The 23,880-nt window shown below is 43.4% G+C and overlaps 1 protein-coding gene across 2 annotated transcripts in view; it reads left to right on the top strand.

Moving 5' to 3' along the window:
* Nucleotides 1-23,880, top strand: part of LOC122651262 (protein TIC236, chloroplastic) — a 48,811-nt gene that overhangs the window by 23,823 nt on the left and 1,108 nt on the right. The window contains exons 9-22 of one of the 2 annotated variants that reach the window (XM_043844575.1): nucleotides 730-887; nucleotides 985-1,516; nucleotides 1,943-2,113; nucleotides 2,265-2,324; nucleotides 3,518-3,640; nucleotides 11,273-11,548; nucleotides 13,297-13,362; nucleotides 13,496-13,627; nucleotides 18,849-19,673; nucleotides 19,771-20,051; nucleotides 20,386-20,642; nucleotides 22,373-22,611; nucleotides 22,719-22,891; nucleotides 23,216-23,492. In XM_043844575.1, coding sequence (XP_043700510.1) covers nucleotides 730-887; nucleotides 985-1,516; nucleotides 1,943-2,113; nucleotides 2,265-2,324; nucleotides 3,518-3,640; nucleotides 11,273-11,548; nucleotides 13,297-13,362; nucleotides 13,496-13,627; nucleotides 18,849-19,673; nucleotides 19,771-20,051; nucleotides 20,386-20,642; nucleotides 22,373-22,611; nucleotides 22,719-22,891; nucleotides 23,216-23,492 — 3,570 coding nt within the window. Of the gene's footprint in view, nucleotides 1-729; nucleotides 888-984; nucleotides 1,517-1,942; nucleotides 2,114-2,264; nucleotides 2,325-3,517; nucleotides 3,641-11,272; nucleotides 11,549-13,296; nucleotides 13,363-13,495; nucleotides 13,628-18,848; nucleotides 19,674-19,770; nucleotides 20,052-20,385; nucleotides 20,643-22,372; nucleotides 22,612-22,718; nucleotides 22,899-23,215; nucleotides 23,493-23,880 lie in introns of both variants that reach the window. The other variant, XM_043844574.1, reaches the window with a different exon arrangement.

Below are 23,880 nucleotides of genomic sequence, written 5' to 3'. Positions count from 1 at the left end.
AACCCATTAGGGCCAGGGGCCCGATTGGATTTGTGCGAGAGAACCACTTTGAGGATTTCCTCCTCCAAGGGGATGGATTGAAGAGAAGCCTAAAAGGAAGAAGGGACAAATTTATTGATGAGTTTAGGGGGGAGAGGGGGGCGGGCAGAAGAGAGAGGAGAAATAGGAGATGGCTTCATTTTTTATGTCATGGACAGCCCCCTTATTTTTTCAATAAGTGCTGGTAAAGTTAATGTGTACTATTTATTATTAACTCCGTTTAAATCCTGATTCTGTATGTTGAGGGTCTAAAATATTTTTCTTTTTTCATGAATATTAAATATTGCCCTTGCAGCAGTCTTATATTATGTTATAATTGCATTGTGGTGATCAGGGGCACTTTTAATGCTTTGCTACCCGTTTTCTGGATTTGTATTGTTGCAAGATCAATAATTTAGTCATTCCTGCTTCAAAGTCTTAATGGTTCTCCAGCATCACTTCAAAAAACACATACTTATATACAGATATACATTCACATCTCATGATGACCACTGACCGGTGTAAACAAAAATGAAAGCTTAGTGGTTCTTGACAGTTTTGAGTTATTTATCAAGTCATCATTCTTTGAAAGTTACATTTCTCATCTGGCCAGGATTTGGAATCTCCTTATTTTGACATCCTATATGTTTTTATTTATTTATAATTATTTGACTTAGTAAACTCATTTCCTAATGTTCTATGCATTAACAGGGTGAGGTGGATGACACAGCAATGGATGTGAACTTTTCTGGAAATTTGTCTTTTGACAAAATTTTGTATCGGTATTTACCAGGTGAAATTCAACTGATGCCATTCAAAATGGGGGAACTAAATGGTGAAACCAAACTTTCTGGAGCCCTATTGAGACCGTAAGGTTCTAAGGCCTAACTATTTAATATTTATCTCTGTCCATTGATGTTCTTTTAATTTCAATTTAACTTATACAATGTTAGATTTGTGATACAGGAGATTTGACATCAAGTGGGTGGCACCAAAAGCTGAAGGGTCATTCAGTGATGCACGTGGGGATATTATTATTTCACATGATTATATTACTGTTAATTCTTCATCGATTGCTTTTGACTTGTATGCTAGAGTTCAAACATCTTATCCTGATGAGTATTGGTTAAACAGAAAAGAAGTTAATGATCTAAATGATGCCATGCCCTTTATCATAGAGGGAGTTGACTTGGACTTCCGGATGCGTGGTTTTGAGTTCTTCAGTTTGATGTCCTCTTACCCTTTTGATTCTCCAAGACCTGTTTATCTGAAAGCGACTGGAAGGGTTAAGTTTCAAGGAAAAGTTTTGAAGGCCACTGATGTAATTGATGAGGAAGTCAATGGTGTTGAAGGAAATTTTCTAGACAGGCAAAAGACTGACAAAGAGACGACAACTAGTCTTGTTGGGGAGGTTTCACTTTCAGGCATCAAACTGAACCAGCTGATGTTGGCTCCTCAGTTGATCGGATCCTTAAGCATTTCACGTGAGAAAATCAAGGTATGATCGTAAAGCTCTGCTTTCTTTTTAAATAAAGGATAGGTGGGATTCCCCAAAAGACAGGAATTCAACCCAAGAGACTGTTAGTGATTGCTAGACAAACAGGGGATATAAAGAAATTTGTTTTCAAAAAAGGTTAATACGAAAGAATCACTGCTGGCCCAAAATCTTCCAGGGGATCAAACAACTTTTAGCTTTCTACTTACAGAATCCCATTTGGTATGAAAAATATGCTAAACATGTGTCCTTCAACTCTTTAAGAGCAAGACACCCAAAAAAAGATCTTGGATTCTTTTTGCGACTTTCGCCACATAACATTTTCTGATAGAGTGATGCTCCTCTCTTTGCACGATAGCCAGAATTGTAAAATTCCTGGTGAAGTATAGTTTTTACCTCTCAAATTTTTTGTACTTGCTGGCAATGCAGTTGGATGCTACAGGGAGACCCGATGAGAGTTTGGGAGTTGAGGTTGTTGGACCATTGCGACCTATTACTGAAGAAAACTTGCAAAATGAAACAATGGTGTCCTTTTCTCTTCAAAAGGGGCAACTTAGAACTAATGTTTGTTACCGACCACAACATTCAGCTAGCTTGGAGGTACTTATTCTCTTGTATGTCATGCATGAATGCTTGTTTTTAGACCAAAGTCATTCTGCCTCTATATAATTGAAATATTGTTCACCAAGCGTTTGTATGGATTGGAATGTACTTTAATCATTGTTTGACTTATTCTACATTGTGTGAGTAGGTGCGCCATTTACCGCTTGATGAGCTGGAGCTAGCTTCACTTAGGGGAATGCTACAAAGGGTGAGACATCGTTGTATACACTGGCTGCCTTTTATATGAACCTAGTGTTGAAAAATATTTCCTTATTCCTATTCCCATTTGTTTTATCCATGCATATAACAACCAAAGAGAGTGAGATGCAGAAAAAGGGAAAACGACTATTGATCTGGGCTGAGCCTCATCAATCATTTGTTTATGGGTCATGACTCATTGTGATTGAGGAAATTATTTCCTGTTTCCATCTTTTGGAGTTCATTCATTTAGTCAGATTTGTTACCCCCTTTTGATTGAGCATGTTGTTAGACTGCACAGTTGCTCTGATACAGTTAATATTGTTCAATTGGGCCAACTAGGCCTCAAAAGACTTTATTTTTGGCCCATGGTTGGGTTCTATGGACTTTGGGCATCTTATTTTTGGGTTTATTGGGGTAATGAGTTTTTTTATTTAAATCATATTTGGGGTCTTAATTATGTACACGGGATTAAGTATATGAATAAGATTGTGTGGGTCCTATGTGCTGTTAATTAATCAAGTTAGAGTCCTTTGTAATTAAATATTTTTATATCTTATTGTTAGTCAGTAATTTATGTTGTTTGGAATCTTCTATAGTAAGTATTTGGTCAGTTTTTTACCCAAAAAAAAAGAAAAAGTATTTGGTCAGTTTAAACTAGTTTTGTTTAGGTAACTTGAAGGGATAATTGTTTATATGGTTTAAGAGTCTTAAAGTCGTCTTATTTGGTCTTTATAAATTGGGTTGCAATCCTACACGAATTTATGGAATTTTGGAATGGAAAATTAGTTTGATTTAGTTAGTAATGAGGTTTTTGCCTCTCTGTCTATTCTTGCTCTCTCCTCTCTCTCTTCCCCTCATCCTTGTGATTCTCATTCTTCCCTATCCGCGGCTCCATTGCGAGCAGTCTCTTTCCTTCCATAGCTTAAAAGAAACCCACCACTAGAAGATCCTCTGATCAATCTGCATCATGCACCCTTCACAATTGTCTAGGTAATTTTAATCTATTGCACAATGGTTGAAATGTTACGGTTTTATGCTGATTTTGCAATTGACTGTATTAGTCATAAATTAAAGAGATGAAAAATTATTTTTCAAGCGACATATGGCATTGTGTACTGACTACTGAGTACCTCACCAGTTTCTTAAAAGATGATTTTTTTTTTTTCTTTCACAACCATTTAATTACTTGCTTATTTTCAGGCAGAGCTCCAACTTAATTTTCAGAAAAGGAGGGGTCATGGGATGTTATCTGTATTTCATCCCAAATTCAGTGGTGTACTAGGTGAAGCCCTGGATGTGGCTGCTCGGTGGAGTGGGGATGTTGTGAGTATCTATGCACCATGACTAATGTTAACTCTTTTCCCCGTGCATAAAGCTAATTATGATGAAATTGGTTTCTTATGTTGATTCATTTTCTTATTTGAGGCAATCTACCAATTTGAAAAATGAATAAGATTAACTATTAATTGATTAGTGTCTCCTGTTGATTTGATTTTCTACTCTGAGGAGATGAATTGGATAAATTTATAAAATTAAGTATTCATTGATGTCATGAGAAGCCCAGTTACCTCAATCTATTTTAAACAATGTACAGTGGAACCATGGTATTGAGTTTTTAGAGATTTTTATATTCTAGCTCCTTTATTTAAATTACTTGTCAAAATAAAGTGCAATATAATACCGTACTTGAATAGGAAGCTATTAAAATATCTGTGCATATCCTGTGCTGGATCTATGCCCAGGGCTCTGAGTGGATGTGGGGTAACTATGGTTAAGTGGTATACAGTTTTGATGGTATTTAAGGGTTTGAGCTAGGAAGCTTTTGAGAAGAGCTTGGCATCACTTGATTTTCTGAATGTTTTTAGTAATTTTCTATGTTTATTGATCAGTTTTCTTTTGTTTCTCTTAAGAGGAATTCTCCACCTCTAGATTGTCTGCACTCTAATAATAACCTGATTTTCTGCTGCTTATGCTTATGTTTGTTGAACCTCATATTGAATTGTTTTTTTAGGATTATTCTGCATGGAGAAAAGAATTCAAAGGTTGAACTTGTTGAATCTCCCCCCCCCCCCCCAACAAAAAAAAAAGTCAATCAATTAAATCTTCTCCTTCAGATTTGTCCCCTAACATGTGACATGAGCTCCTCCCTTCTTCCTCCGCCAAGCACCTCCACCTCCCCCACCACCACTCCCAGCTCCTCCATCATCTCCCCCACCACCACCATCCCCAGTCTTCCTCCCACCCCATCAGCCAACACCTCCTTCACCTCCACCGCCATCACCCATACCCCCTCCATCCCACCACCACCACTCCCTTCTCCTCCACCACCTCCACCTCCCCCTCCCCCTCTCCCTCCCCCTTTCACCTCCACCTCCACCTCCACCACCATCTCCACCCCCCCTGGACCAATTTCTTGGTCTTCTCTACTTTCTCAACCTTCTTCCTCGAATAGTCCCGACCTTTCCCTCCATTTTGTTAAACCTCCCTGTCAGGATGGTGCTTCTTACGCCCTTTGTCCCAACAATCTGCTCTCTCCTGAAATTTCCAAATGGCAGTCATGCCTTGTGGGTCACTTCCTCGGAAAGAGACCATCGTTCAACACTGTCAAAGCCTCCCTAACTAAGCAATGGAGAGCTCAAGGTTCTGTTGATATCTTCCTGCTCGACAGGGGTGTCTTTGTCTTCAAGTTCTTCTCAGAGGATACCAAAGCCAGAGCTTTAGATGGTGCTCCTTGGCTTGTTGGCCCCTTACCAATCTTCCTTCGGCAGTGGAATCCCTACATCCTGCTCCACAAGGTCGACTTCAGCTCCATTCCCTTGTGGATTGCACTGCCTGGTCTTCCATTCCATTACTGGAGTAAAGAATGCTTAAGCAGGATCGGTTCGGTCTTGGGATACCCTCTCTACTGTGATGCCCGTACTCTCAAAATGGACCGATTATCTTTTGCAAGAATGTGCATCGATGTCCCTGCTGATAAGCCTCCGCCTTCATCCATCACCATCGTCGAAGAAGATGGGTTTAGTTTTGAACAACCTGTCAAGTTTGATTGGATTCCACCACACTGCGTTTACTGCAAAGTTTTTGGCCACCATTCTCGTGACTGCTCCGGCAAAGCTACTGTTGCCGATGAAGCTCTTGAAGTTGCCAATGTAGCACCTGAAGCTACTGCTCCAGTTCTTGATGTCACCGTCTCAAGCATCTCCGGCATCTCTCCTTCCTCTGAAGATCATTTTGGTTCCTCGGCTCCTGCACCCCCTTCTCCTGTTCCTGTTCAAGCTGCTGTCATCGCTGTTGGAGCTGCTCCTTCCCCCTCAGGTCTTGCTGCCATCGCCTCAAGCTTCGTGTCTCCTTCAGCTCAAGATGTTGTCGCTGTCCCTTCGGCTCAAGATGCTATCGCTGCTCAAGCTATTGTCGCTGCTCCCTCGCCACCGCCTGTAGCTGCGCCTGCAGCCGCTCCATCGCCTCAAGCTCCTGAAGTTCTCTCTACTGCTGGTCGTCAACCTGTCGCTACAAGCTACCCTGCTCCTCCTCTGCCTTCAAGCATATCCAGGTCCCCCAGCAGAGGAAGGGCAAAAGTGCGCCTCCGCCATCGACGTCGCCGCCGAGCACCCCAAGTCTCTGCCTCTCCATCTCGCAGAGATGGCACCTCGGTTCCTGTGCCTGTAGCATCTCTGTCGCCTACTCCCATCGCTGGCTCCTCGATCCTTGGCTAACCAAGACTGGCTCCTCAGACTATTTCGATCGAGGATGCCTCCATCAGGTCGTCTACGACTGCCGCTACAATCTCTTCTTCAGCTTTTGCCCTGAGCTTGCTGCATAACAGTTCGCGCAGCACTGGTTTCACTAATTTGGCAATGGATTCTCGTGGGAGTTCCTCTACAATCCTGGATGCGTCAAAGTTTAGAGCTCTGCACTCGCTGCCTTCCACTGTCGCTGGTCAGTCCAGAAATCTGACCCTCAGGGTTTCTTCTCTCGATGGGTGTGATGCTCCTTTGCGAGGTAGTATAACGGATCCTTTTAACACCTTTTCCCTTGCTACCCCTTTGACCTCCTTTTCCAGATCTGACCTGCCCCCCCTTCTACCTAACCCCCCTGGGCCCACATCCAGCCTGTTTCCCTCTTCACCCTTGCTCCCTTTAAACCATCACCTGAACCCGGCCCAGAACCCATCCAAACCATCTGCTCTTAACCGGATACCATCTTTCTTTAATTACAATCTTCCAATTCTACCCCCTCCAACTCACTTCAACCACAACTTTACCACTAACCATGACCCTTCCACCTCCACCCTCCATTTCAGAACCATTCTCCACTCAACCCGACCCAGCTCCTGGCCCACCCAATCCACGGCCCTCTTACCTGCCACCTCTGCCCAACCCATAGACAGACCCTCCTCTCCCATTCTCTCTACCCAACCCCCCCCAACCATCTGTCCCACTTCCAGGCCCTCCTCTCCCTTGCTCACCAACTCCCCCACATCTGTCCCTGCCTATCACCCCGACAGCCTTGCCTTAACTGTTTTTCATCCCTTTAACCCCCCTCTTCCACCCCCCTTTGCTCTAACCCCCCTCTCCCCCTTTCCTTGTCCGCTGTGTACCATCCCCCCCTTTAGATTTGGTCATCCCTCCCTCCCCCCCTCCCCCTTGGCTTCATTGTTTGACTCCGATGGTTCCCTGGCTGCATCTGTTATTGCCCGCCATCGCCCCACCCTAGCTTACTTCCGTAGGAGGTATAGGAGTGTCCCCCCTAGGTCGTCGATGCCCTTCCCCCTCTAGTTTCCCATGTCTACCGGTTTCTTTTGGAATGTCTGGGGCCTCAATTCCCGGGCCAAACACCATGACATTAGAGCCCTCATTAAATCTTCTCACTCCTCCTTCTGCGCCCTCTTGGAAACTCGTATCTTGCAAGAGAATGCCCCTCGCATTGCCGCTTCTATTGCCCCCTCTTGGTCCTTCATCTCCAATTACAACCATTCTCCTAATGGAAGGATTTGGATCCTGGGGGACCCCTCCAAAATTCACATCTCCGTCTCTCACTCCTCCCCCCAGCTCCTCCACCTTCTCCTCTCCCTCCCTAATTCCCCCATCTCCTTCTATGTCACTTTTGTCTATGCCTTCAATAGGGCTGTTGACCGCGTTTCTCTCTGGGATGACCTGGCTCTCATTAAAGCTGGGATCGGTCCCCTCCCTTGGGGAGTGGGAGGTGACTTCAACACCGTCAGATTCCAATCTGAGAAAATTGGTGGTCGCCCAATTGAGTTCCACAATGTCAAGCCTTTCAATGACTGCATTGAGGACATTGGTATCGATGATCTCCGTTGGTCGGGCTCCCCCCTTACCTGGCACAATCGTCGAGGAGGCATCGATAGAATTGCTTGCAAGTTAGATCGCTTCCTCTCCAATGATGCCTGGCTCACCTTACTCCCTCACTCCCATGCCAATTTCCTGCTTCAAGGTCTCTCCGACCATAGTCCTTGTCATTTTCTCATCCAGCAGTATTCCTCCTTTGGCCCCAAACCCTTCAAATTCTTCGATATGTGGACTTCCCATTAGCTCTATCTCCCTACCATCCTCAAAGCTTGGAACTCCCCCGTCCACTGCCCCTCCCTCCCCCTCGTGGCCTTCGCCAGGAGGCTCCGGCTCACCAAAGTTGAGCTCAAAATTTGGAGTTCTGCCACCTTTGGGAATCTTCCCTCCCGGGTCTCTTCTTGTCGCTCTGACCTTGCCTCTGTGCAATCTCGTCTGCAAGCGGATCCGCTTTGCCCTCTGCTAGCAGAGGAGAGAAAGCTTTCGGATGAGCTCTTTTCCCTTTCCTCCCTGGAAGAAAGCTTTCTCCGCCAAAAATCCCGTTCCAAATGGCTTGAGCTTGGTGATTCCAACTCGGCTTTCTTCCACCGCTGGTTGAAAGCCAGGCAAAGCTACAACTCCATCACCCTACTCACCTCTCGTGATGGATCCCCTCTTTCTTCTGTCCTTGACATCAAAACCGAGGCCGCTTCCTTTTTCTCCTCTCTCTTCAACCCTCTCCTCCCCCCCTTCCTCCCCCCTCCCCCCTGATCTCATTAACAAATTTGTCCCTTCCTCCTTGGCTAACTCTCTTCTTGCCATCGCTTCCGATGATGAGATTACTAAGGCTATCTTCTCCCAGAAATCCAATAAGGCCCCCGGTCCTGATGGCTTCAGCATGGGATTCTTTCTTAGCTGTTGGGACCATCTCAAGGACGATCTCATCAGAGCCATTCGCAGCTTCTTCTTCAACCCCAGCCAGCTTGCCCAGATCGACCAAACCTTCCTCTGCCTCATCCCTAAGCATGATGGAGCCTCCTCTCTTTCCGACTTCAGACTTATTTCTCTTTGTAATCTTCTCTACAAGTTCATTGCCAAAATCCTAGCTAATAGGATCAAGCTTGTCATCCCTGCCTTGGTCAGCCCCAACCAATCTGCCTTCATAGAGGGTAGAAGCATTGTGGATAATATTATCCTTTGCTCAGAAATTGTGCGTGGATTTGACAGAAAATCCCATACTCCTGCTGCCCTTATGAAGATTGACCTTCACAAAGCTTTTGATTCCCTCATATGGGACTTCATCGGTGATGTGCTCTCCCAGATGGGTTTTCCCCTGCTTTCATTCGCTGGGTCCATGCTTGCTTATCCACCCCCTCTTTCTCGGTTATTGTGAATGGCTCCCCGGTGGGGTTTTTCAAATCTAAAGTTGGTATTCGTCAGGGATGTCCTCTCTCTCCTTTTCTATTCTCTCTGGCCCTGGAAGTCCTTTCCAGGAGCATCCAAGCCAAAACCGATCTCCACCTCATCTCCCCAATTCCCAAATGCAAGCAGCTGAACCTCACCCATTTGGCCTTTGCTGACGATCTTATGATCTTCTCCAAAGCTTCCCCCTCTTCCATCTCTGAGATCATGGCTTCCCTTAACCTCTTCGAGAGTCTCTCTGGCCTCCGCATTAATCTCCTTAAATCCAAACTCTTCCTCTCTGGTGTCTCGACCCTTGACAGAGACTACCTCCTCCGTCTCACTGGTTTTTCTCTTGGCTCTCTTCCAGTGAAATACCTGGGTCTTCCACTCACCCTTGCTAGGCTCTCTAGTCATCATTGCACTCCCATGCTTGACAATATTCGCAAGCGTCTTCAGCTTTGGAAGGGTAGGCTCCTATCCTATGCGGGTAGGCTTGAATGCATTAAATCGGTGCTTCAATCTTCTTATATCTATTGGTGCGGCATCTTTGCCCTTCCCAAAGCCACCATCAAAGCTATAGAAGCCCTTTTCTATGCTTTCCGCTGGAAAGGAAAAGAATCCCACAGATTCCTCTACCCTCTCAGCTGGAAATCCATCTGCCTCCCAAAATCCGAAGGAGGTCTGGGCATCCGCCGTATCCGTGATTCCAATACCGCGGGTATTTTGAAGCTTATTTGGAAAATCTCCTCTAAGCATGACTCCATTTGGGTCCATTGGGTCTACTCCCACTTCCTCAGGAATGACTCCATTTGGACTGTATCCGTCCCTGCGGATTCTTCTTGGATCTGGCGCAAGATCCTTCTTCTCCGCCCCCTAGCCCTTAGAGCCATTTCCTCTTCCATCTTGGATGGATCCTCCACCTCCCTCTGGCTTGACCCCTGGCATCCTTTTGGTGTCCTCTACAACTTCTTTGGAGCCAGAACAATTTATTCCTCCGGCATTCCAGAGTCTGCTCCCCTCTCCTCCATCATTTTTCAGGGTTCCTGCTCCCCTACCCCCCTCGCCCTCTCCTTGATCTGGAATTCCCTCCCCACCCTCCCTCCCTCCCCCCATGCTCACGCGGACAAGGTTATTTGGCTCCCCTCCACTAATGGCCTTTTCAGCTTTAGATCCGCTTGGAATCTAGTCAGAACCCAAGCCCCTACTGTCCTATGGCATAAGTTAGTCTGGTTCAAAGGCCACATCCCTCGACATAGCTTCCTTGATTGGAGAACCCTTAACCTTTGCCTCCCTACCCAAGCCTTCCTCTCCCACCGCAAAATCCACGTCCCCACATCGTGCATCTTCTGTTGGAATGGTTCAGAAGACATTGACCACCTTTTTTTTGCTTGCCCCTTTACCTCTACCATTTGGAAAAAAGCCCTTTCATTTATCTGGCCTCGTAGTAGGAGACATCTCCCTTTCGCTCGAGAGTGGCTTTGGCTGGCCATGACTTACCCTGGATGCTCGATCTGTAACACTATTGGCAAGCTTGTGTTTTGCGCTTCTCTTTACCACATTTGGATGGAGAGGAACCTTAGGAGATGGACCTCCAAATCTCGCTCTTTTGACTTGATTTGGAAAGCCATCTTTTAGGATGTCTCCACTAAGCTTACTTTTCTTCCTACCAAGGCTGTTTTGGACTCCCCAAGGAACAGGCATATTGTTGTGTCCTGGGGTTTAGATAGTGCTCTTTTAAGATCCCTCTCCCCCACTTAGTTGGGCCTGGGATCTGCTATCCCCCCCCCCCCGTGTTCCCCTTTTTGTACATTCCCCCCCTTTTTCGGTCCTCTTCTCCTTTTCGCCCCCCTTGGGCTTTGGTTATATAATTTTTTATTCACCAAAAAAAAAAAAAAATTCTTCTCCTTCATACAAAAATATTTAAGTTCTCCTTTCTGGTGTAATTACTTTGGCGTAGTTGAGGGAGGCTACTTTCTTTTGCCTTTTTTCAATGAAGGCCTGCCTGAGAAATTTAAAAAGTCCATGTCCTTCTGGCCAGCCCATTAATTTTCAATATTTAGGGTTTTTTTTAACCCTTGTCCTTTTCTTGGGTTCATATATAGACTGCTTGTGAAAGTCTGTTTCATATATATATATATATAGTCTTTTAAGTTTGGATTTATATCATGCAAATATTCAATTTCTGTTTCTGATTTTTGTATTTGCGAATTTTATTCTTGTTAGTTGGGGATGTAATACTGAAACAGATTGATTTATTCTTGTCTAGATAACTGTTGAAAAAACAGTTCTGGAACAGACCAGTAGCCGATACGAGCTTCAAGGTGAGTATGTGCTGCCTGGTACACGTGACCGACACCCTACTGGTACGGAGGGGAGTGGCTTGTTGAAAAGGGCAATGTCTGGGCATCTAGGTAGTGTGATATCTTCCATGGGTAGGTGGCGAATGAGGCTAGAAGTTCCTAGAGCTGAAGTTGCTGAAATGCTTCCACTTGCACGACTTCTTTCTCGAAGTACCGATCCTGCTGTCCGCTCTCGATCAAAGGTTGCATTTTCTTCACTCGGATAAATTGCATATTATATTTCCCATTGTAGTTAAACTCTAAGCATTTACACACTCATACCAATCAACTTAGGTACCAGTGCACCAATAGCTATGTTAACTTGTTGGTTGACATAAGCCATCTAGTTGTTGACTAGTTCTATGTAATTATTAATTGAACAAGATAGTTCTACCTATTATATATATGCTGTTCCTCATAATTATATGGGTCAATAGTCAATACCTTTGCAGGTGCTTTTAACTTGATCTGGTACTTTAATACTATTTCCTTTTTAATCCTGATAGGTAAGAGCAGAAATTTTTTATTAAGGAAGAAAATAAGTAAATGTAGACTGTGCATGCTTGTCAATGTGGCAGTAAAAGTGAAAAATATGCACAGTAACAGAGTGTTGATTTTGCAGAAAATATACTCTCTTCTGAGCCTCATGTATAAAAACTCCAACCATCAATCTCCTTGTAGTATATATATGGCCTTTAGCTTGTAATTCGTCTTTTCTTGATGCATCATGCATGTAGAGAGAGAATATAAAGAAAGCCTCAGAGGATTAAAGAAAATTATTATAGGTGCTTCGTTGTACAATTTTATAGTTTTTTTAGTTCAGTGTATGCTTATTGAAATTTATATACTTATATATTCATATAATGAATGTGATATTATAATTAATTTGTCACCTAGGAAATGCCTAGTGATTGAGAAAGCAAGGCAAAACAACTAATTGTGGACGAGCCACTTAAGCTTTGCTGATATTTCCATGATGAGAATTCGATGTGATTTATAAGCATTCACAATAATAAATGGAAACGAGGTATCTAACTTAGACTTTGGTGGATCTAGAGTGAAACTGTTGTTTTTATACGTCACAGATTTCTGAACTTTGTCTTGTATAATCTATGATGAAAAAGCAAGCGAAGATCCACCCCAGGAATAAAAAAAAGGAAGGAGACAGAAGATAATTTCAGTATGTAATGATGTGACCAGTGGTGGAGGGGGGATACGATGCTTTTAATGCCTTGATCTTGAGAACCGTCATTCAGAGGAGCTATTATTTTACATTCAGATGCAATAATAGTACAACTGAACTCAACTAGGCCTTATTCCAACTGAGCGAGGCAGGGCTTCATGGGTCCTGTTTTGCCATTCAACTAAATCTAAAGCCTTTAGATGCAATAACAACAGTGTGCACTGTAAAATTTTGCACCAACTTGTTTTTCTTGTGATCTCTTAGCTACCTGTTCATTTGAGATCTCTTCAAGTGGTATATACTGAAGGACAGAGTCAAAGATTGTTCCGACTTTCTGCAAAATGGTAATATTAGAGGACTATTTGGGAAAATCATTATTTTTGTTTATTAACAGAAAAGAAATTTAAATTTGTGTTTTGAAGATTTAGTTTAAGTTATGGTGTCAACTTATCAAGTGTTTGATTTTAATTCTCAACTGTTTCCCCATATTAATTTAATTTTGTTCAAAGCAATACATCCCTTTATTGGAAAAATGCATGCGCTATGGTTTTTTTAATTATTAATAGTATAATAGTACTTATATTATGTGTTTTATGCATTATATGGAAATTGTATTATATGTGAAAGCAGTCTACTCAACTCAAACTTATCTAAAATGCAGTGGTAAAGACCTGAACCTAATCGTTTAATTCCTTTATGAAGGCTTGTATCTCTTTCTTGCCATATATGGCAAATCTGATTGTCTTGCTGCTCTCTACTTATTTGCAGGACCTATTTATACAAAGTTTGCAGGCTGTAGGGTTATATGCTGAAAGTCTTCGAGATCTGCTTGAGGTACTCTCTTGACTGAAGTGTCCATACATGGTTTATGAGTCTTACTGTCATTCCTTTTCTGCTAGACTTTGTTCTATGATCAATTTTCTTGTCTTTCTGCTTTGAGGGTTATAATAGCTCTATCAATTCACAGGAAATACAGAGGGATAACACTCCATTAGATGAAGTCATTCTTGAAGACATAACTCTTCCCGGTTTAGCCGAACTGAAAGGTCGCTGGCGTGGCTCTCTTGATGCTAGTGGTGGAGGCAATGGGGACACAATGGTATATTTTCCTGAACCCATGTTTAGGACAACATATTTAGTATATCAGGCATGCATTTAGTTAAATTGTTCAGGTAACATCATTGATCAGAGCAAACAGAATTATCGGAGTAAATTTCGCTAAAATTAGTGCCACCATTTGCTGGACTACCAGATGTTGACATGCAAGATGTATTTTCTATGAAGATATAATTAAAACACTCATATCTTCCAATGGATACACTGTTTCTGATTACAATGTTACACTAATTTTGCTCCTTTGAAAACTGTCATACTTCTTTCAGTTATTTCTTTATTTTATTATTAATAAAGGGTAAATACAAATTCCATGCCTACAGCTTCAGAGAATATGTAGGCACCTTATATTCCTGAAATAATAGTCCCCTTGCTTTTTGAATTCGTGCATCTAATCCCCTCTTGTTGTTAACTTGTTCCCGGACAGAAGTTAATCATAAAAGTACATGAACCCTGTTACAACCACTTATCCCAAAAGCTTTGTAACATGGTATCAAAGCCAGGAGGTCAGGTGTTCGATCCCTGGTAAGTGTGAGGGGTTTGTGTTATATGTTGTTGTGCCCCCTTGGTGCCACGTGCAGAGCCATGTGTGGGCCTGCACGTGCTGGGGGTGTTGTTAAGTGCTGATATATATTGTTGTGATCCTTACTTAACAGCTTGAGATTTTGGGATAAGCGGTTGTAATAACCCCAATATGTGGCCTCTCAATTTTTGAAACTTTGAACCCCCACCCTGTTCTCTCTCTCTCTCTCTCTCTCTCTACATGCTTTGCGTATGCTATCCGGTGCACACTTTTTTTTTTGGATGAATAAATATATTACCATACCCCAGAGGGGGGGGCAGGGCGGAAAGAAGGGGGGGGGGAATACAAGAGGAGAGAAAAAGAAAAAAAGGGGGGGTGGGAGGCCAGCCTACGCAGAGGAGGGAGGCCTCAAAAGTCAAAATAGACAAATCAAGACCCCAGCAGACAACAATATGCCTGTTCCTTGGGGAATCCAAAATATGACGGATGCGGCCGCAGTTGATTTTGGAAGAGACGTCAAAGGAGATGGCCTTCCAAATCTGATCAAAGGATCTGGAGTTAGAAGTCCATCTCCTAAGGTTCCGCTCCATCCAGATGTGGTAGATAGCAGCACAGAAGACCAGCTTACCTATGGAGTCACAGACTGAGGTACCTGAGAAAGCTTTGCCCAACCAGCGCCATTCTCGATCAAAGTCCAAGGATCTTCTACTTCGGTGCCAGATGAGGGAGAGGGCTTTTTTCCAGATGGTGGAGGAGAAGGGGCAGGCAAAAAAAAAGGTAGGCTATGTCCTCGTGACCATTCCAACAAAGGGCGCAAGAAGGGGAAACAGGGATGTTACGGTGCATGAGGAAGGCTTGGGTAGGGAGACAAAGTCTAAGGGATCTCCAGGCAATAAAGCTATGACGAGGGATGTGGCCCTTGAACCTAGTTAGTTTGTGCCAGGGGACAGTGGGGCTGGGCTCACGAACAAGGTTCCAGGCAGAAGAGGTAGAGAAGGATCCCTTGGGGGAGGGGAGCCAAATGATCCTATCTGCAAGGGAGGGGGAAGGGGGGGGGGGGAGGGGGGGAGGGATTGCCAGAACAGAGAGATGGTGTGGGGGTTAAGGGAAGGGTGGGGAACCCAAGACCCAGAAACGATGATGCTGGAGAAGGGGGAATCTTTAGGGAGACTTGAAGAATAGATCGCCCTAGGGCCAAGATGGTTATAAAGAACTCCAAGTGGATGCCAAGGATCAAGCCAGAGAGAAATGGAAGATCCATCAGCAATGTAGGCAGAGGTGCCACGGAGGGCAAGAGGCCTGAGCAGGAGGATTTTGCGCCAGATCCAAGAGCAATCCGAGGGGATCTTAACAGTCCAAATGGAGTCAGATTTGAGAAGATGGGAGCAGACCCAATTGACCCAAATGGAATCCTGGCGGGAAGAGATTTTCCAGAGCAGCTTGAGGATACCCGCTGTGTTGGAGTCACAGATGCGGCGGATTCCCAGACCTCCTTCAGATTTGGGGAAGCAAATAGACTTCCAGCTAGAGGGATGAAGGAATTTGGAGGAATCGGACCCTTTCCAAAAAAAAGCACAGAAGAGACGCTCCATAGCCTTGATGATGGCTTTGGGGATACCGAAGATGCCAGTCCAATAGATGTAAGAGGCTTGGAGAACAGACTTGACACATTCCAATCTGCTCGCATAAGAAAGGAGTTTGCCTTTCCAGAGCTAGAGTCTCTTACAAATATTGTCAAGCATGGGAGCACAGTGATGACTGGACAGTCTGGCAGGAATGAGGGGAAGACCGAGATAGATAACAGGGAGGGAGCCAATGGAGAACCCTGTCAGGCGCGGAAGAGCGTCTTTGGCCGGGTCAGGGATGCCAGTGAGGAAGATTTTGGATTTGAGGAGATTGATGCGGAGGCCAGAAAGGGATTCAAAAAGGTGGAGAGAGTCCATGATGGCAGAGATAGAGGAAGGGTTGGCCTTAGAGAAGATCATTAGATCATCTGGGAAGGCCAGATGGGTGAGATTTATCTGCTGACACTTGGGGATAGGGGAGATGAGATGAAGATTGGTTTTGGACTGAAGGCTTCTAGCGAGGATTTCCAGAGCCAGGGAGAAAAGGAAGGGGGATAAGGGGGCAGCCTTGCCGGATGCCCACTTTGGAGTGGAAGAAGCCAGCAGGGGAGCCGTTGACAAGAACAGAGTAAGAAGGGGAGGAGATGCAGGCATAGATCCAACGGACAAAGGCAGGAGGGAAGCCCATTTGGGCAAGCACATCACAGATGAAGTCCCAGCGAATGGAGTCAAAAGCCTTATGAAGGTCAATTTTCATGAGGGCGGCCGGGCTATGGGATTTGCGGTCAAAACCTCTAACAATCTCAGAGCAAAGAATGATATTGTCAGCAATGCTTCTGCCTGAGATGAAGGCAGACTGATTAGGATTGACGAGGGAGGGAATGACAGCCTTAATCCTATTAGCAAGAATCTTTGCAACGAACTTATAGGTGAGGTTGCAGAGGGAGATAGGTCTAAAATCAGATAAAGAGGTGGCTCCATCTTTTTTAGGGATGAGGCAGATAAAAGTCTGATTGACCTGGGTGAGCTGGCTGGGCTTGAAGAAGAAGCTACGGATAGCTTTGAAAAGATCTCCCTTGATAACATCCCAACAACTGAGGTAAAAGCCCATGCTGAAGCCATCAGGACCAGGGGCTTTATTGGATTTGTGGGAAAGGATGGCTTTGGAGATTTTCTCATCAGAGGGGATGGCCAGGAGGGAGTTAGAAAGATGAGGAGGGATAAACTTGTCAATAAGGCCAGAGGGGAGGGGGGAAGGGTTAAGGGGAGGTGGATTAAACAGGTTAGAAAAGAAGGAACTAGCAGCCTCTTTGATAGCTGGGATAGAGGAAAGAGGGGCCCCATTGGGAGAGAGCAGAACAGTGATGGAAGTAGAATTCAGCTTGGCTTTCAAGGATCGATGGAAGTAGGCTGAATTGGAATCACCAAGGTCCAACCACTTAATGCCGGACTTCTGGCGAAGGTAGCTTTCCTCAAGAGAGGAGAGAGTAGCAAGCTCTTCAGAGAGCTTCTTCTCCTCGAGGGCAAGAGAGGGGTTGAAGGGGTCTGACTGGAGACCAGTTTGGGCAAGGGAAAGGTTGGACCGGCAGGAGGAAAGTTGGGAGGTGATATTCCCAAAGGTGGAGGTGTTCCAGCTTTTGAGGGCAGACTTGGTGTGGCGGAGTTTCCTAGCTAGGGCAATGAGGGGAAGGGAGGGGGAGGAGACCGGGATGCGCCAAGCTTTCAGAACGGTGGCTTGGTAATTAGGATGAGAGGTCCACATATCAAAGAATTTGAAAGGCTTGGGACCGAAGGAGGTATAGGGCTGGATAAGAATGTGACAAGGGCTGTGATCCGAGATGCCCGAGAGAAGAAAGTTGGCAGAGGATTGGGGGAAAGAGGTAAGCCAGGCCTCATTAGAGAGGAAACGGTCTAGCTTACAAGCTATACGATCAGACCCCACACAACGATTATGCCAAGTAAGGGGGGAGCCGGACCATCTGAGGTCGTTAATACCAAGGTCCTCAATGCAATCATTAAAAGCATTGACCGAAATAGGGTCAATGGGTCACCCGCCCAATTTCTCAGATTGGGATCGGACCACATTGAAATCGCCCCCAATACCCCAAGGGGTGGAATCCAAGCCAGCCTTAAGGAGAGAAAGGTCAGACCACAGCGGCAAGCGATCAGTAGCCTGGTTACAAGCATAGACCACCGAAAGGAAGAAGGAGGTGGAGGAGTTGGGAAGAGGAATGGGAGAGGTTGATGTGGATTTTGGAAGGGTCCCAAATGAACCAGATACGACCATTTGGGGAATGGTTGTAGTTCGAAAGCAGGGACCGGGAAGGAGCAATGGAGGCAGCAACGCGGGAAGCATTCTCCTGAAGAACTCAGGTTTCGAGAAGGGCACAGAAGGAAGAATGGGTGGATTTAATGAGGGATCTGATGTCCTGGTGTTTGGCCAGAGAATTGAGACCCCTAACATTCCAAAAGAAACCAGAAGACATGGCAACTAGAGGGGGAGAGGCAGGGACCTGATTGGCGGGGAACTTCTATACCGCCGACGGCGATAGATGATAGCCAGATCGTGAACATACGGGCGACAAGAGGGGAGGTTTAAAGAGGGAGAGGGGCTAGAGGAAGCCTGCAGGGAGGAGGGGAAGGGGATCTGGGGTAACTAAAGGAGAGTCCGCAAGAGAGGAGGAAGAAATGGATCGGGACAGGGTGAGGGTAGGAGGGTTGGGGAAATGCTTATGATAGAGATGGGCCGGAGGGGTGATGATAGGAAGGTTGTAAGAAAAGAAAGAATGGACCTGGTTAAGGATTTGGGCATGGGTAGGGCCAAGAGGGGTGTTAAGAGGGTGGGGTAATGTATCTGGTGCACACTTATATATACTGGAACACGATATTCATATTCCGTAATGTTTTTTTTGTTCTTTTTTGTTTCTCTTTTTGTATTTTGTATTTTTGAAGTTCTACAAGGAAAAATAAGGACCAACATGTAACCATCTTTACCGTTGTGAACTTCACCATGATATATTGTAATAATTATAATTTCAACTTTTTGGACAAAAAAAGAGATGTTTCATTGGTGCTCCTTGTTTTCACATTTATTAACTTTCTATGGGCATGTTTTACAGGCAGACTTTGATTTCCATGGGGAGGATTGGGAGTGGGGAACCTACAAAACTCAACGTGTCCAGGCAGTTGGTGCATACAGCAACAATGATGGTCTACGTCTTGAGAAAATGTTCATCCAAAGAGATAATGCCACAATCCATGCGGATGGGACTTTATTAGGGCCAAAAACAAACCTTCATTTTGCTGTTTTGAATTTTCCTATTGGTCTGGTCCCAACACTGGTTCAAGTTATTGAATCTTCAGCCTCAGTTGCTGTACACTCTTTGCGACAATTTTTGACACCCATTAAGGGCATTTTGCACATGGAAGGAGATCTTAGAGGAAGCCTTGCAAAGCCAGAATGTGATGTCCAAGTAAGGTTACTTGATGGAGCTATTGGGGGGATTGATCTTGGACGAGCTGAAATTGTTGCTTCCCTGACCTCTGGCAGTCGTTTTCTTTTCAAGGCGAACTTTGAACCCATTATTCAAAGTGGACATGTACACATACAAGGAAGTGTTCCTGTAACTTCTATGCAAAATAACACGTTACAAGAAGAAAATAAGGAAATGGATAAAGTAGGAGCAATTTCAATCCCTGGTTGGGCAAAGGAAAAGGATAGAGGCTCTGTTGAAGAAATTAGTGAAAAGAAGATCTCCAGAGATAGAAATGAAGAAGGTTGGGATATTCAGTTGGCAGAAAGTCTAAAAAATTTAAAATGGACCATATTAGATGTTGGGGATGTTAGGGTTGATGCGGACATCAAAGATGGGGGCATGATGTTGATAACAGCCTTGTGCCCCTATGCCAACTGGCTTCATGGCAATGCCGACATTGTTCTCCAGGTAGGTCAAGTGGAGAAAATTTCTCTGAAGTTCAGCCTTATTTGGAGATAAATAAAATTCACTCTCCTAACATATATGATCTTTTTATTTAAAATAGATTCGAGGCACAGTTGAGCAACCAGTGATGGATGGATCTGCATCATTCCACCGGGCATCTATATCTTCACCAGTACTACGGAAGCCAATTACCAACCTAGGTGGTACAGTTCATGTAAAATCTAACAGGTTATGTATCAGTTCCTTGGAAAGCAGAGTAAGCAGAAGAGGAAAGTTGTTTGTGAAGGGGAACTTACCTCTCAAAACAAGTGAAGCATTTCCAGGCGATAAAATTGACTTGAAATGTGAGGTTTTGGAAGTTCGGGCAAAAAATATCTTAAGGTATAGTGTTTTATTTTCATACACAAAGATCTGACATTTTCTTTTTTATGGCCCCCATGTCTCAAATGCTTGATTTTAGGTCCATAATGTTTGTCATAGCTCCCCTTTGGTTTTATTGCACCTTCTTCTAATACCTATACTATTACTGAAGTTCTATTTTTTGTCAGATCATGGAAAATATTGTTCACTATCTTATAAGTGTTTCTTTTGAAGACATCCCGAAACTGAATTCAATTATTAGCTCTTAGTTCTATGGGATGGTTCGCATTGGCAGCTGTTTCTTATTTACTTATTCTTAACTTCCTTAGTGCTAACATGTCATTTTTAAAAACAGTGGTCAGGTGGACAGCCAGATCCAAATAATGGGTTCCATATTACAACCAAACATTTCTGGAATGATAAAATTGAGCCGTGGAGAAGCATACCTGCCTCATGATAAGGGTAATGGAGCGGCTGACTTTAATAGGTTGACATCAAATCGATCAAGCCTTCCAAGTCGCAGTTACAACCGAATGGCTTCTGCTGGGCATGCCTCACGGTTTTTTGGTTCGGAACCTGCTTCTTCCAATGCCAAATTCCCTCAACCGACAGGTACTGTAATGTGTATGGATAGAGATATTTCTGAACAACAGGTTTCTAGCCACAGTGGGACTGGATGTATCACAATGTCCACAACAACCTGGAAGGTCTTCGACTGGTTTTTCCCCAAACAAACAGCTGCAATTGAAAGCTATTTCTCTTTGTTGTTCCTTTCAAAATAAGTTTGGGGGAGACACTTTATTTTTCCATGTGGTTGGGTTTGGATGTCTAAAACTGGCCATAGAGGTGATAATATGATGGAAAACAAACAGAATGCTTTTGGGCCATTGTTTCGGCTTCCAAATGTAAGATACCAAGTCCATCAGGAAGCTGGGCTTCTAGAGATGGCCATTCTGAAGGCCTGCTGGTTCTATGATAACCTCTTTCAATAACTTCAATAGGCTAGTTAAGAACATAGTTTGAGATTTTGATTTCGACTTGGGTTTTGACCTAGATCAAAACTGAAATATTTTGGATTTCGGTCGAAATTCGACAGAGATTTGGTAGATTTTGGTTCACCATTTCAGTGGTCAAATGACCATATTTTGGCCCAAAAATTTAGGGAAACCGTATTAAACATCTCTAAACATATTTGAATATTTAGATTCAAAATGATAATTTGGCTTCGGACCCTAGGTTGGTATTATGCAATGTATGCTTCACTATGTTTTCTCTTCTATAACCTATTTTACACACAATTTACTACTAACATTTAATAAAATCAATTGAAATATATATAAAGAATGAAGAAAAACCATTCAATTGAACACCCAATGTCAAAAAGTTTCATCATGGATAACTAATAGGGATTGCCTATTTAAGCATGTTTACATATGTTTGAAGTACTAGATTAGAAAAAAAGTACACCTGAAGTAGTAGTTTGGCTTTGGACCCTATGACATATGGCGGCCATGTCATCCTCTGCATGAAGAATCTCTCAATGTCTGTCACAATAGCCCTATTGGCGGAATTTTGAAATTTGAAAAAAATTGGCCAAATGATGCTTCAAATCCATCCAAATGTTGAAGTGGATGCTCAATAGTTGGCCAAAGTCTTGATTCAATAAAAAAAATGAAGGATTGCACCATAAAAAATTGAGGTTTTCCAGTAGTTCTGGAGTTCTTAGTTGAAAGAGGGCAAAAGCTTGAAATTTGCTGAAATGAGACAGAAAAAATGAGTTGAAAGGACCAAAATTTTGGTATGCCTGCAGAATCGACCCCTGTTTTGTTTCGAGGCTCTTGAAACCAAAATATTTCATGAAATTCTGGTCCTTTTGACCGAAATTCTAAACCATGGTTTAGAATTTCAATCAATTTTTGTTTAATTGGGGCCAGTGTGCATCATTTTCTCCATACAATGGGCAAGTCAAGAGTTTCAAGATTCAGCTATCAAATGGAGCTTCTAAAACTATTTGGTTCAGTAGTTAGCAAATAGGCAGAAATTTGAGACATTATCCAGGGAGAAACATCTATATCTCAAGAACAATATGTTAACTGGTCTGGGTTTCAGAAATACATTGCAATTTAAAGTGTTTGGACTGTGTTCTGAAAGCAAACAAAAAGTACTTCTGCCCTTACATCACAGCTCAAACACTGCAGATGCAGAGTCCATGGTGTTGTAATTGTGAATGTATTTTCTTGGTAGATTATGAACTGATAAAATTGGCTTCTAAATTGTCATTTTCATCTGTGCCTTGGGTAGTTCAACAATTCAAGGTAGACTTGTTTTTTTTATTGTTACAGGCAAACAAGCTGAAGTTGAAAAGGAAATAGAGCAAACAAATAGTAAGCCAAAAGTTGATATCCGCCTCACTGACTTGAAGCTTGTTCTCGGACCAGAGTTAAGAATAGTTTATCCTTTGATTCTCAACTTTGCTGTTAGTGGAGAGCTTGAACTAAATGGGTTGGCCCATCCTAAATGGATAAAACCTAAAGGAATTTTAGCCTTTGAGAATGGTGATGTCAATCTTGTTGCTACTCAGGTGAATTTGATATTTCTGTTTTTAGGTTGTTATTTTTTATTTAACTTTTGTCCCCTTGTGCGTGGTAAGTAGTGTAATATGTTCTTGTTTAATCTTATCAAATTCAGGTGAGGCTTAAAAGAGAGCATCTTAATGTAGCAAAGTTTGAACCTGATCTCGGGCTTGACCCAATGCTGGACTTAGCTTTGGTTGGATCAGAATGGCAATTCAGGATTCAAAGTCGAGCCAGTAATTGGCAGGACAATTTGGTTGTGACATCAACACAGGATGTCCTCTCACCCTCAGAGGTACTAGTAGAGTAGTAGTAGCATGATAACTCCTACAATTGAGCAGTTCTCATAGTTAGTTCCCCCCTTTGAAACATATGGCATAGCACCTTCAATACATGATGTTTATGTTTGTCAGTTTTTTTTGTAAGTGTTCTTTTTTTAATAAAACTACAACAATGTTCTGGATTAAGCTTCCAAAATTTCGTTGTTGCTTTGGCCTGAGATTCAGATTATGTGGTGTATGCTTTCATCTAGTATCAGATCATAGTCAAACAGATGTGCAATTATATGTTTCTTATCATAGTACCCAAGTAAAAAATATGACAAGAATACTTTGTGCAGGCTGCCCGAGTATTTGAGTCTCAGTTGGCGGAGTCTATCCTGGAAGGAGATGGCCAGCTTGCATTCAAGAAGCTTGCTACTGCAACACTAGTAACATTAATGCCAAGAATAGAAGGGAAGGGAGAAATTGGACAGGCTAGGTGGAGGCTTGTGTATGCACCTCAGATCCCTAGTCTTCTTTCTCTTGATTCAACTGTTGATCCTATCAGATCACTAGCAAATCTTTCCTTTGGCACTGAAGTCGAAGTCCAGCTCGGGAAACGACTCCAGGTAGATTCATCACTATTCTTTCGTGGTCTTGAAGTTCCTCCTGCAGTCCCATGATATATAAAGTGATTTCTAGAAAGCATGTAACTTAGTTACCAGAATCATCACACCCCTCTTCACCAATCCAATCGTAAACCACAGATCTGCTTAAGAAAGCAGGGTATCACTAAACCTCTACTCCCAGAACTTGGGAGTATTCTATTAGACTGGATTTCACAATCCCACAAGAAAGGGAGCCACAAAGCAAAACGGTGGTGTTGCATGTTTGTGGCCTCTTCATATAGGCCCTTTGGTTGGATACTGAAGTTAAACTGTCGGTTGATGTTATATTATTCCAAAAACCCTTCCATTGTTTCTCTCTCTTACACAACAATGGATCATCCCAGATGGA

This window comes from Telopea speciosissima, chromosome 2 (genome assembly GCF_018873765.1).
Source record: "Telopea speciosissima isolate NSW1024214 ecotype Mountain lineage chromosome 2, Tspe_v1, whole genome shotgun sequence".
Classification (NCBI taxonomy): Eukaryota; Viridiplantae; Streptophyta; class Magnoliopsida; order Proteales; family Proteaceae; genus Telopea; species Telopea speciosissima.
The sequence above is the reverse complement of the archived record's forward strand: the minus strand, read 5'-3'. Positions and strand labels throughout refer to the sequence as shown.